Source organism: Hippoglossus hippoglossus, chromosome 5, assembly GCF_009819705.1.
Source record: "Hippoglossus hippoglossus isolate fHipHip1 chromosome 5, fHipHip1.pri, whole genome shotgun sequence".
NCBI lineage: Eukaryota > Metazoa > Chordata > Actinopteri > Pleuronectiformes > Pleuronectidae > Hippoglossus > Hippoglossus hippoglossus.
The window spans coordinates 20,797,046-20,813,177 of record NC_047155.1 but is presented as its reverse complement, the minus strand read 5'-3'; the positions used below and the strand labels follow the sequence as shown (position 1 = coordinate 20,813,177).

General features: G+C 40.6%; 1 protein-coding gene across 1 annotated transcript; it reads right to left on the bottom strand.

The window, feature by feature from the left end:
* Positions 1-3,512: 3,512 nt before the first annotated feature.
* On the bottom strand, positions 3,513-15,345 carry wdr1 (WD repeat domain 1). The gene is made up of 15 exons (XM_034586553.1): positions 15,071-15,345; positions 13,549-13,670; positions 11,503-11,593; positions 11,261-11,408; positions 10,684-10,864; positions 9,727-9,804; positions 9,463-9,543; positions 8,636-8,869; positions 8,315-8,402; positions 7,299-7,455; positions 6,340-6,427; positions 6,126-6,236; positions 5,847-6,020; positions 5,582-5,726; positions 3,513-4,762 (listed from the first exon to the last, which is right to left on the bottom strand). The coding sequence occupies exons 1-15, from the start codon at positions 15,084-15,086 to the stop codon at positions 4,656-4,658; spliced, it is 1,821 nt and encodes a 606-aa protein (XP_034442444.1). The 5' UTR covers positions 15,087-15,345; the 3' UTR covers positions 3,513-4,655.
* Positions 15,346-16,132: the final 787 nt, after the last annotated feature.

Genomic DNA, 16,132 nt, shown 5'->3' with positions numbered 1-16,132 from the left:
ACACCGTGAGAATCACAAGACTTTAATGAACAAATAGATATCTATATTATTAGTTAGAGTTAAAAAATGAGGCCGTGCGAGCAATTTAGAAACGTAGTTCTAAATCCAAAAATGTCATCCGAAAATTAACATGGGACCCAATGGGGAGGAGATATTTCTACACTCTAGCGCTTTCCGCAAACAAATGCTTGTTACTCAAAAACTATAAGTCCTATCGGTAAAATGAAAACATTTTGAGAATCACAAGACTTTAATCAACAACCAGATATATTTTTCATTGGTGAGAGTTAAGAAATGGAGCCGTGGGAGCGATTTACGTTTTATTTTTCGGTTTTGCTCTTTCCGGAAATTTCCGTCAAAATTAACATGGGACCCAAGGGGAATCTGTTTCGGAAAGAATTACTCGATTTCTCGCAGCGGATATAAGCACAGGTCCGAGAGATTTGAGAGTGACATGTCTGCGAAGGAAACTTCTTGAACTGCTCTTTGATCTAAAAATCATGTCTGAGAGCCTCCGTTTGACGATTTGAGAGCAGTTTTAGTGCAAAAAAAAGGGTCTAAAAACAGTGATTTTCAGCAACTCGCTCTTTAGGGCGAGAGACCTTGAGTCCCATTGTACGTTTTCGGCCACGTTATCGCGATTTGTATGCGAACTGTTGGACGAAATTCTTATAAAAGTCATAGCACACCATTCGACGTAATTCCGCATGTTTATTTGTAGGTCTCGTGATTGTGCGACAAAATTTGTGGGAGGAGAAGCGCGCCGAAAATTTACGGAAGCGGAACTAAGAATAATATACGCTTCGCGCCATGCAATGCATTGCGCCTAGTGGTGCCACCACTAGGCACCCATAATAACAGAAGCCCTGTTATTGAAATGAAGAGGAGAGGAGCCCTGCTGACGCTGTAGATCAGATATCTACAGCTGTAAAACTTGTGATGATAAACACTTTTAACATTCCAGCTGAAAGGGAACACGTGGCCGGCCTCATGGCAGGAGAACCAGCTGGCACAGCACATGAGACGCACATGACATACAGAATTATGGTCTGTTTTTTTGTGTGCATAAAGACGTGATCTTGGGCACACAAACTTGGGCTCCATATTAGGAGTGTTAGACCCTCATGAAGTTTTGTGAGCTCGGTGTCTTGATAACATTAGTAGCTCCTTTTTAGAAGAGATCTTTGGGCCTCATTCATCAACCATTGCTGAGAAGAAACTTCTTCTTAAAACGAAGATTCTGACATTCATGAATGTTTTCTTATCTGGGACTTGTACTATTGTTAGAACAGAATCTAAGCACACTGAAGACCACACTTACGCCTACTTGACAAGTGAAATGCTTGTGTAAAATAATCAGTTATTGTGTTTTTGACTTTTAATTCTACAGTTGTGTATTAAGATTTAAATGACCATAATATTATATATATATATATATCATATATATTATCATATCGATTTTTAAATCCATAATTCTTTTAATGCATGGAAATGTTGAAAAAAACTCCAAAAGTGTTTTGTGGACTCAAACACTTCACCCACCCCTCCTGACTTACCGGAAGTCATAATATATCTCTCAGCGATAAAGATTGTTATTGTCATATTATCTTATAACAATTTAGATGAGAATATATACAAATGCAGTAAGACATGTTTAACACAAGCGGCCCAAAGGATTATCTGCTCGTTTCAAGATGTCTTTATCTATTGTTTATTTATTGTCCACTGCGGGTATCATGTATCTGTTACGTAATCCTGCAATTTAGTGCCAGCGATACCATGATAAGGTTACATATCAGACCAACTCCCACACAAGTGAACAATAAAGATTTTCTGCTGAGACAGAAACCAACACTCTGTAACCCACAGCGTATGGTGGTGTTCTGTTTTTTTATCGGTGAAGAGCATGGAGTTGAGAGCCTCCTCTCAGTTTGGCCATGTCAAACTTGTTGCCATGGAAATACAGAAGAAACTTTTATTCCAAGAAATTCAAAATATCAAGAGGCAGCACTTCACTAGCTGATTAATATAATAGTGGAGTTTGATGGAGGAAATCAAATGATCCTCAAGTTCTGCTCCAGAATCAAAGTGATTACAGACGAATATACTGATAACTGTATCCCCCTATACAGGACAGAGCGCCCCCTCTGGTTGCAAACTTTACTTCTGTGGTGTCAGGCTTGTGTGTGCATGAGATCCCTGATAATCATCATGTGAATGTGATTTTAATAATGGCTTTGGTCAGACGCATGTGCACAGCCATGGCAAACACTCAGAGCCGATGCCACCAAATTACAGGGTTTCCGACACACAGTGCCCAGACTGAACCAACAGAGAGCAGTGTTGGCTCTGGATTATGTGTCTCCTGAAAGTAAACCAGTACAATTATGTACATTCTCTGTGCCTGCTGTCTGTTAGTTGGGTATATGGGTCATATTTCATCCTGCCCTCTCTGTAGGGTTCAGCCAGCAGACTGTGCTGTGATCGGGCTGCTGCGCTGTTACACTGTTGAACATGTCCAGTGCTGCTGGCAGACCTGAGGAACCCCGCGCAGGCTCAGTCATCACAGGGAGAAGCAGACACAAACAAACCCCCGAGAAAACCAGCCGCTTCAAACACACGCACAAAACAAGGTGGTGACAGAACATGTTGTGTAGTGTAGTGAGAAGGAAAACAAAATCATGGAGCCATCAGTTCTTACCAGATCCACATATGAAAACTGAAATTGTTCTCCGTAGCATCAGTGGCTTTGTTTGCTTGTCCTTATTGTGTGGCTCCTTTTGTTTTCACAAGATTAAACAGGATTTGAAACTCAATCCAGTGAAAAATGGTGCAGAACATATGAGAAGTGTTTAACCATTGGAAATCAATGTGTAAATTTGAATTTAATGATCCTCTGAATGTTTGCATAGCCCATTACCAGCATTACATGTATACAGGCTTTATACTGTAACTGTCTGAACTACATTGTGTCAATCCTGCATTTGCATTATTGTATGATGAGGTGATACATATATACATACAGTATAAGCCATTTTGTATGGGATAACAAATATCAGTTGTGACTGGTGTATGTTGCTTTAGAAAATGTATTTAGAAAATTCTATTTTAGAGTAACCAGGTGGAGCCACGGTCAGTTCAGCCATTAGCCTCCCTGAAACTTGTATGTGGTATTTGGTACATGAGCTGTGGTGATGAGTTGAGAACAAACTGTCTGTGAATAATTTCTCCTTACAACACTTCAGTTGTGATTGTGATAGAAAAACCTTATTAGTCCACAAGTATATGCACAGTAAGTTGCACTTTTATTCCATGGGTCAAATGTCATTAATAAAACTTGGATTGAACATTAATCTGAGCTATAAATAAGTTAATTATTTATTCCCCATGAACAGATGGGATCATATCACTGCAAGTGATAAGACCACTTCCTTTAGCATTTAAAGCATTTCAATCTAGCTAAACAGATTTAGACCAGATTGTCAGTGTGATTGGGAGACACATTTTAAAGATGCCTTTCTTTTCATTTCTGCTTTATTGAACAGTTGACAGTAAAAGAGGACAGAGGAGATGGCGACACTGAAGTGACCACGTCTGAGTTCAATCCAGGGATACATTACAATTATATAGGCCAACTTTGAATCACGGGGAAATCCAGGAGAAGGTGCCCTTTAAGGACGCTTTTCATTTCCTCCTCTCAGTCTTAACACACTGGAGGGACCCCTACTGGTCAAGACCCACAGTTCAGTGTGTTCCTGAATACCATGAAGTTTTAATGATACTTCCCACTGGGCAATTAATGTGTTGTTTGTGAAATTTAAAGTAAGTGCAAATCTGCATGAAACTGAAAATGCATAAAAAGTGTAGTTGTAATTATTATTATGAATGAATCACTTCCACTTTTGAAGCAGGTGCATGAAGATATGAAAAAAGAAAATAAGTAAGACAAGCATAGTGGGCCCAAAGAAAAACACAGCAACAACACAGGACTGATCACACACCATTTCCATTGTACACACATTTTGTTCTTTCTGTCCCAATTATTGCTGCCGAGCACGACAGGTAGAGTTAGAAACCACAAACAGAAACCAAAGACAAAGCAAAAAGCAACAACACCCTCCCCATTAAACCTTGAAAATAAAAAGTGATACGCAACTTCAGTGAGGACCAGTTACTTTTAGTTAATTTCAGGAATGTAACCAAAAGGTTTCATTTCCCCAATTTGCTGATACAAAAACAACAACAACAACAACTCACTTTTGGTTCATCCGTCAAGTCAGGATGTATTGAGCCCAACTACAGACAAGGATTTCACTTTAAACTGAGCGAAGGCTGTTACCTATGGAATGTTGAGCTTACAAATCATTTTCTGGGTCCCGAGCGCTCAAAGAGATGTCAAAGTACTCGTGGTTACATTGTACACTTCATCACAGAGTAAGTGGTGATTAGTTGAATCAAAGATATCATCTTGGATAATTGTATTGGGAGCCTTTCCCATCCCTAACCATTTACAATTCAGATGTTTACAGACAGAATAGAACACCATTCAGATAGTGAAAATACAGTTTGAAAAAAAAAAAAAAAAAAAGAAGAAAAAGATTGACTTCTACAGTAGTCCTTGTCTCTGGAGATGTGGATGTTTGTCTGCCTGCAGCTCAGTATGTTATAGTCCACTGCTTAATGCTGGCATCATGGGAGGTGGTCACTAGAGTGTGCTCATCGATCCAAGCCAGGCCGCTGACGTGGTGCAACCGATGAGTGTCTGCAGACATCAGAGAATATAACCAGTTACAAACATGTAATAACAAAGAAAACTCTCCGTGGACTTTACTTTGTAAAATGTGCAAACATTTGCAGTCAATTTCACTTCAGCAATACATAATATAATATCCAAAAATACACACTAGCATATAGAGTCTGACTATATCTAGTATCAAAAACCAGGGCTTTAATTCAATTCAAATCCTAGGACTTAAATCTTACAATAGCCATTTAATATATTTACATTTAGTAATTGCCTACATATTCCCCACACTTAACTGAAATACCTTCACATACACCAAAGTCTCATAGGAAACAATGCCTGTGTTGTATATACTGTTGCATAACTGCCTATTGATGCATTTCCCTCACTTTTAACTGCTCTGTCCTATAACAGTCAAGCAAACTAAACGTTTAATACTGCTTCTTCACATTGAAGACATTAAAATGGTGAAATGTGCGGCAGCATTAACAGTCACAGGAAACAAAATGTATTTGTCACTGAAGTCAACTTGTGTCGTGAACAGCGTGAAATTAAATCGCTGTGGTAATTATGTTTGTCTGACTTCAATAATAAAAAACAATGACATATATCAGTAGCTCAGTCATTGTTTAATCATAGTAGTTGATCAGCGTGGCGTTTTCTGGAGTAAAAACTGCATTCACTGTTACCACTAGTAACCAAAGGTGCCTCCAAGTAAGCCAACAATGAAGTCTTAAGGATTACAACTTTAAGCAAAGGTCTAAATGTATAACTTTACTCAGCTCAGAACATAGTTAACTTTGTCTTTGCATGCTTTGCCAGGCATGAGTTACCTACCTGAGATTTTGATTCTCTTGTCTGAATCAGCAACTGTCCAGACATACACCAACATGTCCATCCCACTGGTTGCAAAGTGCTCATTATCAGGTGACCAGGCCAGGCTCACTGGTCTGGCATGGTGTCCGTGAAACTCGTTTTTGACCTGGAGGGAAGAAAAAAAAAAAACTAAGAGTGAGAAATAACAAAAGGAGGCAATGACACCATTTTAAACTAGGCTTCTGGATTCTGGATCCTAAACGTTGTATAGTGTGAGTGTGTTTACCGTGTAGCCGTCTGCCACAGAAAAGACAGTGGAAACCTTCTTCTCATCAATGACAGCCAGATAGGCTCCGTCATTAGAGTAGGCCATGTCTGTGACCGTCCCTGAAACCTTGAGGGTTTTGCCATCATCCTTCAGAGTGTTGCCCTGAATGGAGTACAGGTGGATTATTCCTTCCTATGGAGAGGAAGAAATGCAAGAATAAATCCCAAATATAATGTCAACAGGAGGATGTTCTGATGGTATTAATCCCTGAGATAATGTTAATTGTGTTCCACTTACTGCTCCTCCCACTGCAGCAGTGGTGCCACCAGGATGGATATCTCCCACCTCGGCTTCATAGTCGAGCTTGTCTAATGTGAAGACTTTCTTCTTGTCCTTCAGCAAGACAACCTAGGAAAAGCAAGAGGTCAGATCATGTCATATCTGGGATGTTGTGAACCCCTTTAAAAGCTTAACACTGAACTCAACACTGGCTGAGGGATGATGACATTACCTGCCCAATGCACACAGCCAGTGACAGCCCTCCTGACGCTACTGACACACTTTTGGGCTGGAAATCCATCTTCACCACATCAGAGGAACTGAAAACCAGCAGTTACAGTCAATTACATTATAATTAACCATTTAGCAAAGATGATAAGTGAAATCAGTTTTTATGAAGGCCAATATCTGGTTTCAGGTAAGAAAAATAAACCCATTAACTTCAAGTGACACTTAAGAATTCAGCGGCCACAATGTAATAATGAGGTCATATCAATGCTTATTCTTACCACATCATTGGGACTGTTGTGAATTAATCTTAAAAACTTTAATTTATCATTCCAATTCAACATCAATGCAACCACACCAAAGCATTCACTATGATGCAGGTCAAAAACGATGTTGCTTCCACCAAAGAGGAGATTTTTCATGAAAAAACTTGACTCCATGAATTTAGTGGTGGGGTGGGGTGGGGCGGGGCATGACTCCAGGAAGAACCCATTACATTTTGGCGTGACTCTGGATCAGGGGGTGGATCCAGGAAATATATTTCATTTTCTTTAACATTGCGAGACAGGGCATTTTTCAACATTTTCATTGGATCTCCATGAAAAAGAAAAAATCTGACATGTTTAGGGGAATGATGTTACGAATCAAAGCATAACTGGATCTAGTGAATTAAAATGTTGCTTGAAAAAGGACTATTAGGCTTCGGTGCAGGCAAGTACTCGGAGTGTAATTTTAGTTCTATTATGAAAATGCCTCTAAATAAATAGGAAAAGACAAAAGGTTTTTTTCTACTTTTACAATGAAACATAATATAAAAGAAAAGCATCCACGGTTTTCTACATGGCCAATTATTAAGTGAAGGCGAATCCATTATCAACAGTCAAAACAACACTCTAACTCGAAACTCCTCTCTACCAGATTGACGTCCGATCCATTATTATTGTTACCAGACAAAACACACACCTGTACTCCTTCTTGTTGATGTTGGTGTAGCGCAGCGTATCGTCCATGCTGCATGTCACCAGCTCGCCGGCATCGTTAGTCACCATCTTGCTCACCTGGTTGCTGTGGCCCTTCCCTGACATGCAGTCGTTCTCGCCAGTGTCTGCATCCCAGTAATGTGAGGTCGGTGTTAAGGACGACAGTCATTCTAGACGTGGATATTTGATGTTGCAGGGACATTTCTACTGAAAAGCATTGTTACTGTCTGTACCACAGAGGCAACAACACCTAGTACTCATCTGAGTGATAAACAATTTTTTTTTAATTTACTCTGCAAAAATGTTGATAGCATGAATAGAAAAGCACTTCAAACATCAGGAGTTGCTTAGTGCAAAAATACTGTTGGTTCATTATGAAACAGTAGCTGGTTGTGTGCGGATGAAGCTGAGGGGGGAAGTGACACTAATGAAATACTTTGATTCAGTCATTTGTACAATTTGCACGAATCCCGTGCTTTAGGCATTTTCCTGTTTCCATTCTCATGTTGTTAACTTATTGCAAAATCTGATGCAACATTCAAAGAGGGTAACGAGCTGAAGTATGCTGCAGATTGATCAGTGCTCATGTGTCCTGCTGACTTTACGCTGCATGGGTTTAATTATTTGAAGCAGGAACTTTTTATACAGTTTAGAGCAGGTGAAGAGAAAAGATATTGTTAGAATCTCTCATTTTGTTTCACATTTTAACAAAATTTAAACTGAATATTTTTGATGACAATTTAAACACATTTGGGGTGTTATTTAAATATACCTATATCTGTGTTAATGGACTGTAGCATCTATGGCACATCTCTGCAACCACACCATAATTTATGAGGAATTATATAGATCTACACATGTGGGCTGCTTTACTGAAAAAACTTACCTTTACACATTGTTTGTTGGCTGGTTATGACTGTTAAAAACACCTGACTATGCCCTCTTAGCTATAGCATGCTAATAAAAATGACTGGCAGCACTTAATCACTGGAAGGATATTAATGTGTCCATCATGACTCCCCGAGTAGATGTGCGATTTCCCGTCACTTTTGTGAACTGTCAGACACTGGATGGATTTGCTGTGTCCCTGTTGGATGAACAAGTTCATGTTAGGATTTATGTTTGAGGGTAAATAAGTCCAGTGTCTATTTGAACATGCTGACTTACATTTCACAAATCATTTCCACAGTGTTTCAACAAATCAAAAGTTGAGCAGCTCTTTTTCTTCCCAAACCAACTCTTGGATTTAAAGATTTATTGGAATCTGAACTCTACTGATAATATCCATAATAAGCAACCTTGAGAATGTGAGAATCTGACCTTGACGGTGCGTATAGGCCGGTCTGGGTTGTTCTTGTCCAGATAGTTGATGTATCCTGCCAGAGAGATGCTGAGGAGGTGGTCTTTCTGCCACAGGCAGCCCAGCTGCTGGTCTGTCACATCAGTGCCCATGTTGAAGGTGGTGACAGCCGTTCCTGTACCAACATCCCAGAGCTTCACGGTCTTGTCCCCTGAGGCAGAGATCAGTTGGGAATTGTCAGGACTCCAGCTGACCTGGAGCAGGTAAATTAAAAAGGGATTAAAAAATTAACATCATGATATTAATATGCATGTGACAAGATGTAAGTTGCAAATTTACTGTCAAAGTGCCCTATAAGTGTGCCACAACAGAAGCACCAATGCCATGAGGAATTCAATGGAAAAATCAAATAAGGAAGTTGAGGAGAGTAGGAGGCGGCTTTCAGAGAATTAATTTATCAGAGTGGTCATTGGGAAAACAGGGCGAAATCCTGCTGCATCAGTGGGCAAGCAAACTGCTAAAAGTATTTACTATCTCTTATCGACAGAACTCAACATAACACCGTCCCTTTCTGTGTACCTGTCGTTCAGGGTATGATTACATTTTGTGTGCATGTGACAGGACTGGGTCCAATGGCAAATCAAAATAATAAATCCTCACAGACCCAAGTCTGTCACCCCACTCCCCAAAACCCTGCCACCACATAGTAGAACATAATAGAGTCTAATTCTGTAGGAAACACTACAGGGTGGATTTGTTTAAGTTTGGATAAAACATATGAGACATAAGACTGGCAAAATACTGTATGTACTGAATGTACATGTTTTCCATAAGAGACCCCACTTACAGCATAGATTCCTCCGTTGTGAGCCTTCTCTCCACCCAGTGAGCCAAGAGCCTCACCAGTCTTTCCATCATAGATGAAAATCTGAAATACAGAAAACAAACATTTTTTGAGAACTGTAGTTTTTATATTTTCTATAGCCTGATCTTTGGGATGAGACATCCTTATTTGTATTACTTTAGTAAATATCACAGTGATAGTTACTTTATTTAGTCAATCTCACTTATACATTTCATTGGTTCACACACTCAGCAAACTAACACTCACCTTGCTGTCAGCGCCAGCTGTGACGAAACGCTCTCCATCCGGAGAGAAACGGACACAGTTGACAAACTGGCTGTGGTCCTTTAGCAATAACAAGGGGGAGGGGGAGGGAAATAATTAATAAGGAAACATTGTTGCTTCAGTTATACTTTCAGTCCGTTATACAAAGACAGGACATGTAGGTCCAATTGGCAAAGGGAATGAAATGCATATTTTTCAATCCTCATGACAGACCTTCCTCATATTAGACTGTCGAGGCTGAACAAGGCTAATGGTTATTTACACAAAAACTATATACTGTATATAAAAAATATTTTTGCCAAAAAGCCTTGCTGTGCACATTGAAACTGATGACACAAAATAAAAAGGAAGCCGTGATTTAGCCAAAAACATAAATCAAAAGCACATAATTTAGCCTTTTTCACTACAACGGCATTACTACTGTATGACATGCAACCAACACCAGAGTTACAGAAAGCACTTTTCTCTCCTACACTAAATATAATAATAATAATAATAGCAGATTGAATTCTAAAACCTGACTTACTGGATCCTTAGGTAAAGGCGAAAATGTAAAAGTGTGGTGTAGAAAACGTTTCTTGAGATAAATAGCCCTGGTTTTAGGAAAATGACTCACACATTCTCCAAGAATTTACGGGGGAAGTCAGTTATGTAATGTGGAGACAGACAAACAAGGCAACAGTGTCAAAAACCACCCAAGCGTGATGTTCAAATTCACAAGGAGAAAACTCTCAGTCTAATGCCATGGCTACATTTAACTAAAGATAATATTTTGTTACTGACATTAAGACTGCAAATAGAAGATGACATTTAGCCTTTGGTTGGTGTTGACTTCACTGCAGGTCCAGCAAAAACAACTTAGCTTTGTTTAAACTGAAAAAAATCCTTTCAAAAAGCTGCTCCAATGCCTTGAGGTAAAGAAGGAAAAACCAAACTTACACGTAATGTGAACTTGAACTTGAATGGAGGCCCCTCGGAGTAGGACGCACAGGTGTCATCACTGCCAGTGGCGAGGCGGTAAGGGCGTTTCTGCCTGATGTCTACACTGTTGATTAATTTGTTGTGGCCGGAAATTTCCCCCACTGAGGAGCCAGAGTCCCAGAGGAACACCGCCCCAAACCTGCAGGAAGAGATGAACAACACATTCAGTCGCTCCAGGTTTGTGTGAGGTCTGAAAGACGAATCAAACCATTCACAAGAGTTTCAAAGTAAAAACAAGGATACAAGTCTCCTAGGATGAAATATAAACAAATATGAACAGAACATTTTGTGTCGTACCTACAAACAGTCTAGAATTTAATTCTAGATTAATACCCAATTGAATTATAATACAATTGCAATACAAAAAGCTATCTTGGGAGGATACCATATTTAAAGCAAACACTGGTTTTGTGTCTAGTGCACATTAATCGGTATGTGTGCGGAGGAACTTGAGACTCAGTCATTGTGGTCAGCGAATAATGAAGTGCTTTCATTTCTTGATGAGTGGACATCTTTTCTTGGCCCTGGTACTCACTTCTCTCGTCCATCCCCGACCACTGCCATCCTCTTGCTGTCCTCTGTCCATGCGATGTCCTTGACCATGCCTGAAAGGGGGGTGTACTCATACTTGAGCAGGTGCTCCTTCTGAGTGGTGTCCCAGATACGGATCTTTCCGGATGCATCTGAAGGATTTATATACAGTTATTTTGTGTCCACATAACTGTGGTCACTGCACGTACATGTTTGTTGAAACAAGTTCACATCTGGGTTGTTTACCTCCAGAAGCAATGTAGAATCCACTGGGGGCATACTTGGCAACAGTCACTTGGTGGGCATGTTCAGTGTAAATGTCTGCGATAGCCGGGTTCTGTGAAACACAGGGGAAATGACAGATCAGCCGGTCTACCTGACAAACGGTTTAGACATGGGTCTGTGCTTTATTTTCAGAATTCTAACTTTGTTCCTATTAGTTTTGTACATATTTTGTTTGTTTGCTTAATAAAAAGAGAATGAAATGGACATGAGCATCGAAGGTCAACACAAATCTTTACAGTGTTCACACCCTGACTTGACCCTTATGTGTAGTAACAGGTGGAGGCTGGGCTCCATTTTGCAAACCCTTGTGCTGATTGTTTTGTCAAAGAAAAGTTTCAGTCTCCCCACAAGCCCAACACAGTTCAGTTCAATCCAATTCAAACAACAAAAAACAGAAGGAACTAAAAATAAGCTGTTCCAGCACATCACCCTGACCCTCATTCACCTCCACTGGCTCCCGATGAAGATCTGCATTAATTACAAACTCCTCCTTCTCACCTACAAATCCCTCCATGCCCTATCCCCACTATATTTAACTGACCTCCTCCACCCCACACTCCAGTCAGAAGGCTGCGGTCCTCAAATTCAGGTTTGCTCTCCACCCACAACACCAAACTGCGAACCTTTGCAGACAGAGCCTTCTGTGTCGAAGCCCACACCCTCTGGAACTCTCTCCCTGCCGAAATACGCAACGCTGGATCTCTGGACAGCTTCAAAAAACTCCTCAAGCACCACCTGTTCAACAAGGCCTTTGACCTTAGTCAACACTCCACCCTGCCATTAGTGCTGTTTATCTCGATCCTGTTTTGTGCCAATTGCTTTTTTTCCTTTTCTCTTCTGTTCTGTCCTCACGGACATATGTGAGGTGTCCTAGGGTCTCTTGAAAGGCGCTATATAAATGCAAGCTAATATTATTATTATTAACTGCAGATCTCCATAAACCAATAACTCAGGAAAGTAAAACAGAAAGAGAAGCATCCGTGACGCGCCAATAACAACAGCGTTCCTAGATACAATATGTTCAGGGCACTCACGGTACCGTCGGTCAGCCAGTCGGGCATAAGATGGCCGGCAGCTCAAGGGAAACTCCACAGGAAATAAACAATTACCCCAGATGATTTCCTCCTGACTCGGACTTTAGAGAGGAGGCGTCTGCTCCAGAGCTGCGACAACACGCGGACTCTACAACGCACTTTTGTAAACGATCCTCTCTGACCTCCACTCATTGGACTGAAAATACTAGTCACTTCTGTATTGGTTCAGATTAGGCAGGTTGTGGTCCCAGGGTTGTGATTGGATTGGAGTGTGATTGGACACACACGCAGTACCCGCAGGGAGACTTGCGGTTCTGTCTTTGTGTATCGCGAACTGAAACAGTGGACGTCTGGACCACGGTTTCAGTTTTGGTTTGAAAATTGTTACAGCCCTAGCAAATAAAAAAAACTATAATATAAAAGTCAACCAGCAGCAGGAATAACTCTTCTAGCAGCAGATTATTTCTACACTTAAAAAAAAAGGTTTAATTTGGAGAAGTGCTAAATTCTACACATGCTTAATCATTCTTTGTCTGCAACCAATTCAGTTATCATTGAAGTCAGATTTGAACACAGTATAATCCTGAAAAAGCTTATAAGAGACAGAGAGACCAAAGAATAAGTGCCATTTGCCATTTTCAAATTAAAAATTTTGTTATTACCCCTCTAGCTTTATTATGATGTTGTCACACATATCCTGTTCAAGGCATTAGTTCGGGTCAGCTTAAGCAGCATGTGCCATTGTGTGTGCCGCATTAAAATAGATAACTTTTTTACCCAGTACAATCTAGCAGTGTTTACCAGAGGTGACCCATAGTTTGGACAGCATCCAGAGCACACCTTACACAGCTGCTGGGTGTGGACCAGGAGCTCAGTGAAGTTTCACCTTATGGTTTAGGTCGGTGGGAACTCAAAAATTCAATAAAAATCAAAACAGTTTATACAGTGCAGCTTTAAAAAAAATTATGATTACCTCTATGTTCCTGATGATGACACACTTCCCGTTGGTATACAGGAAGTTGTTGCCTTTGGGATCGCCGCCGATCACTTTTGCCACTCCCCTCTCCATCTGTGGGAGACTGGCGAATACATGTTCTGAAAGAGTAGACAAGACATGAGAAATGACAGATAATGTGAAATATCGAGATGAATACAGCTCAAAAGAAGCATACACTGAGGAAACAAGTATAAACCTGAACGGATCTTTTTGCGGACAGAAACGACCACACAGTATCTAATAAGACAACATGAGACGATATACACCTTGAAACCTGCAATTCTTTCAGATATGTATGCAGAGGTACAAAGTGCTGCTTAATTCATCATTAGTCAATCTGAGGACTTGATGTCACTGACCTTTCCACATATTTTGGCCAGGTCTGTTCTTATTGGATAAAAGTGTGAGGCATCATAGCAGTGCCCATGAGATGTTTATTTCTGTCTAAAAAGAAATGGTTCACAGATGGTTCCGCCTCTGCATCACAAAAACCTGAATATCAATAAGATATTTGCAGAACGTTGAAACCATTGTTGAGGATCCACTTCTTCTTCCAGCCTTTCATTTTGAGTTGTGTTTGAGACCTGGATTTCATCTTTTACAGTGAAATATTTTAATCCACAATTATTTATCTATACAAAATTTGAACATTGAATTTAAGCATGCAACCTTTTTTATTCTTTTATTTTGTGTCAAGCCTTTTTTTTTTTTTTAAACATGCTACATAAATAAACTTTTACTTTACTTTTTAATCTTATGTGATTGTAATCCTGTAAAACAAATTAAAAAACAGTATACATGTATTGATCTTTATTTCGGATTTGAAATTCCTTCTTGGGCAACATGATTGTGCTTAGTGGTCGTGTCAAACTGTCATTTTTATTACTGACCATTTGAGGGCTTATTAGCCTCAGCTTATTCGATAAAATATAATTTAACAAGCAAACGTTACATAACTATCTTATGTTTGAACACATTGTGCATTCTTTTTTCCTAAGCATTAGGAAAGATTGAATCATAAAGCCGAATGTAATGTAAGGATGTTTGGATAATAAATTGATATAAATCAGTTTGCTTCCTGTGAAATCAGCTCTTTAAAAGGGCAGCTACTTGCCCGGCGGCGCTTCCTCACTGTCTGGACATGTCACAACAATGTGATGCGAGCACAACTATTTCCTGTGTCTGACGTTAGCTCGACGGGCTAATGCTAACTGACAGGAACAGTCCCTGGCAGCGCTCTAAAGAAGAGTCGGCGGATCTTCACTACCGACCGTGTGGACATTGATACATCGGCTTCACTCGCGGGTGTTGTGAGGTCCGTGCGTCTTTCATTTGGGAGATGAAGTGTCAAAAGTCGCGCAGCTCTGTATGGGCGAGGCTAGCTAACGAGCTAACAGGCTAGCTGCGGAGCTACCTGGCGGAGTAGGTCGGTGAGCTGAGCGGCGTCGCCCTGAATGAGAGCTGCCTCTCGGCGTTAGGGAAGAAAAGAGGGACTTACTCGGTTCAGACGGCATGTTTTAGTCCTGCTGGGCTCTCGCTCTACGTGACACTTCCTAATGAATGAACGAGTGGTGACAGTGAGGCTCCCCCGGCTGTGCACTCCCCGATCACACAAACACGGAAGCGGCTGCAGCTCTCGCTCAGCCTGGCTTTGCCCATATATAGTCAACTCAGATAGTACGCTGCCATGGGCCGAGGCTGCTGGGAGCGGTGCCTCCCTCAGTGCGGCCTGTCAGGCTCCCAGATTAACCGCTCGACAGGGACAGTTCACCCAAAAATGAAAATTCCCTCATTATCTACTCATCGGTATGCCGATGGAGGGGTGGGGGAAGTGTTTGAGTCCACAGAACACTTTTGGAGTTTCAGGGATAAACAGCGTTGCAGCCAAATCCAATACGACTGAAGTAAATGGTGACTCCTTCTTCAAACGTACAAAAAAACAACAGAAAAAACATAATGTGCTTCATACTGCCCCTGTGGTTTCATCCAAATTCCTTTTCAACGATTTCCAGCGCACCTCTTTTTTAATTTAACCTTGTTGTTGTCTTGTATATATGTATATATGGTCTATGGTGTTCAACTAAATTGAAATGAATCACATATTGCTGCCCACAATGCACACAACACCATCACAACACATTAAACACTCACACAACCCATGTTTCCGTGTAAATTTGAACGCTGCTGTAAGTACTGTCTGCTAACATAATGGATGTTTGGCTGTGTGGCTTGAATGTATTTATAATGTATGAGAGAAACCACGGAGGAACAAAGCCAGGTTTATGTGCACTGGGGGGTTGCCTGAGAAGCCATACTGAGGGCAAAATTGTCACGAATTATGAGATGCACTACTTTGGCCACCAGAGAAAACTATGCACATATGCATGAATAACCAAATGAAAATGCCAACAAGGACTATTTCACACATGTGAGAGGTTAACCCACTGACCCACAGTGTCACAATGCTGACTTTAAATCCTGGCGTCATCCTGTGAGTCAGTTCGGAGCATACTCGCCTGGAATAGGATTGGGAATCCCCTGACCTATTTAGGATGGTCCC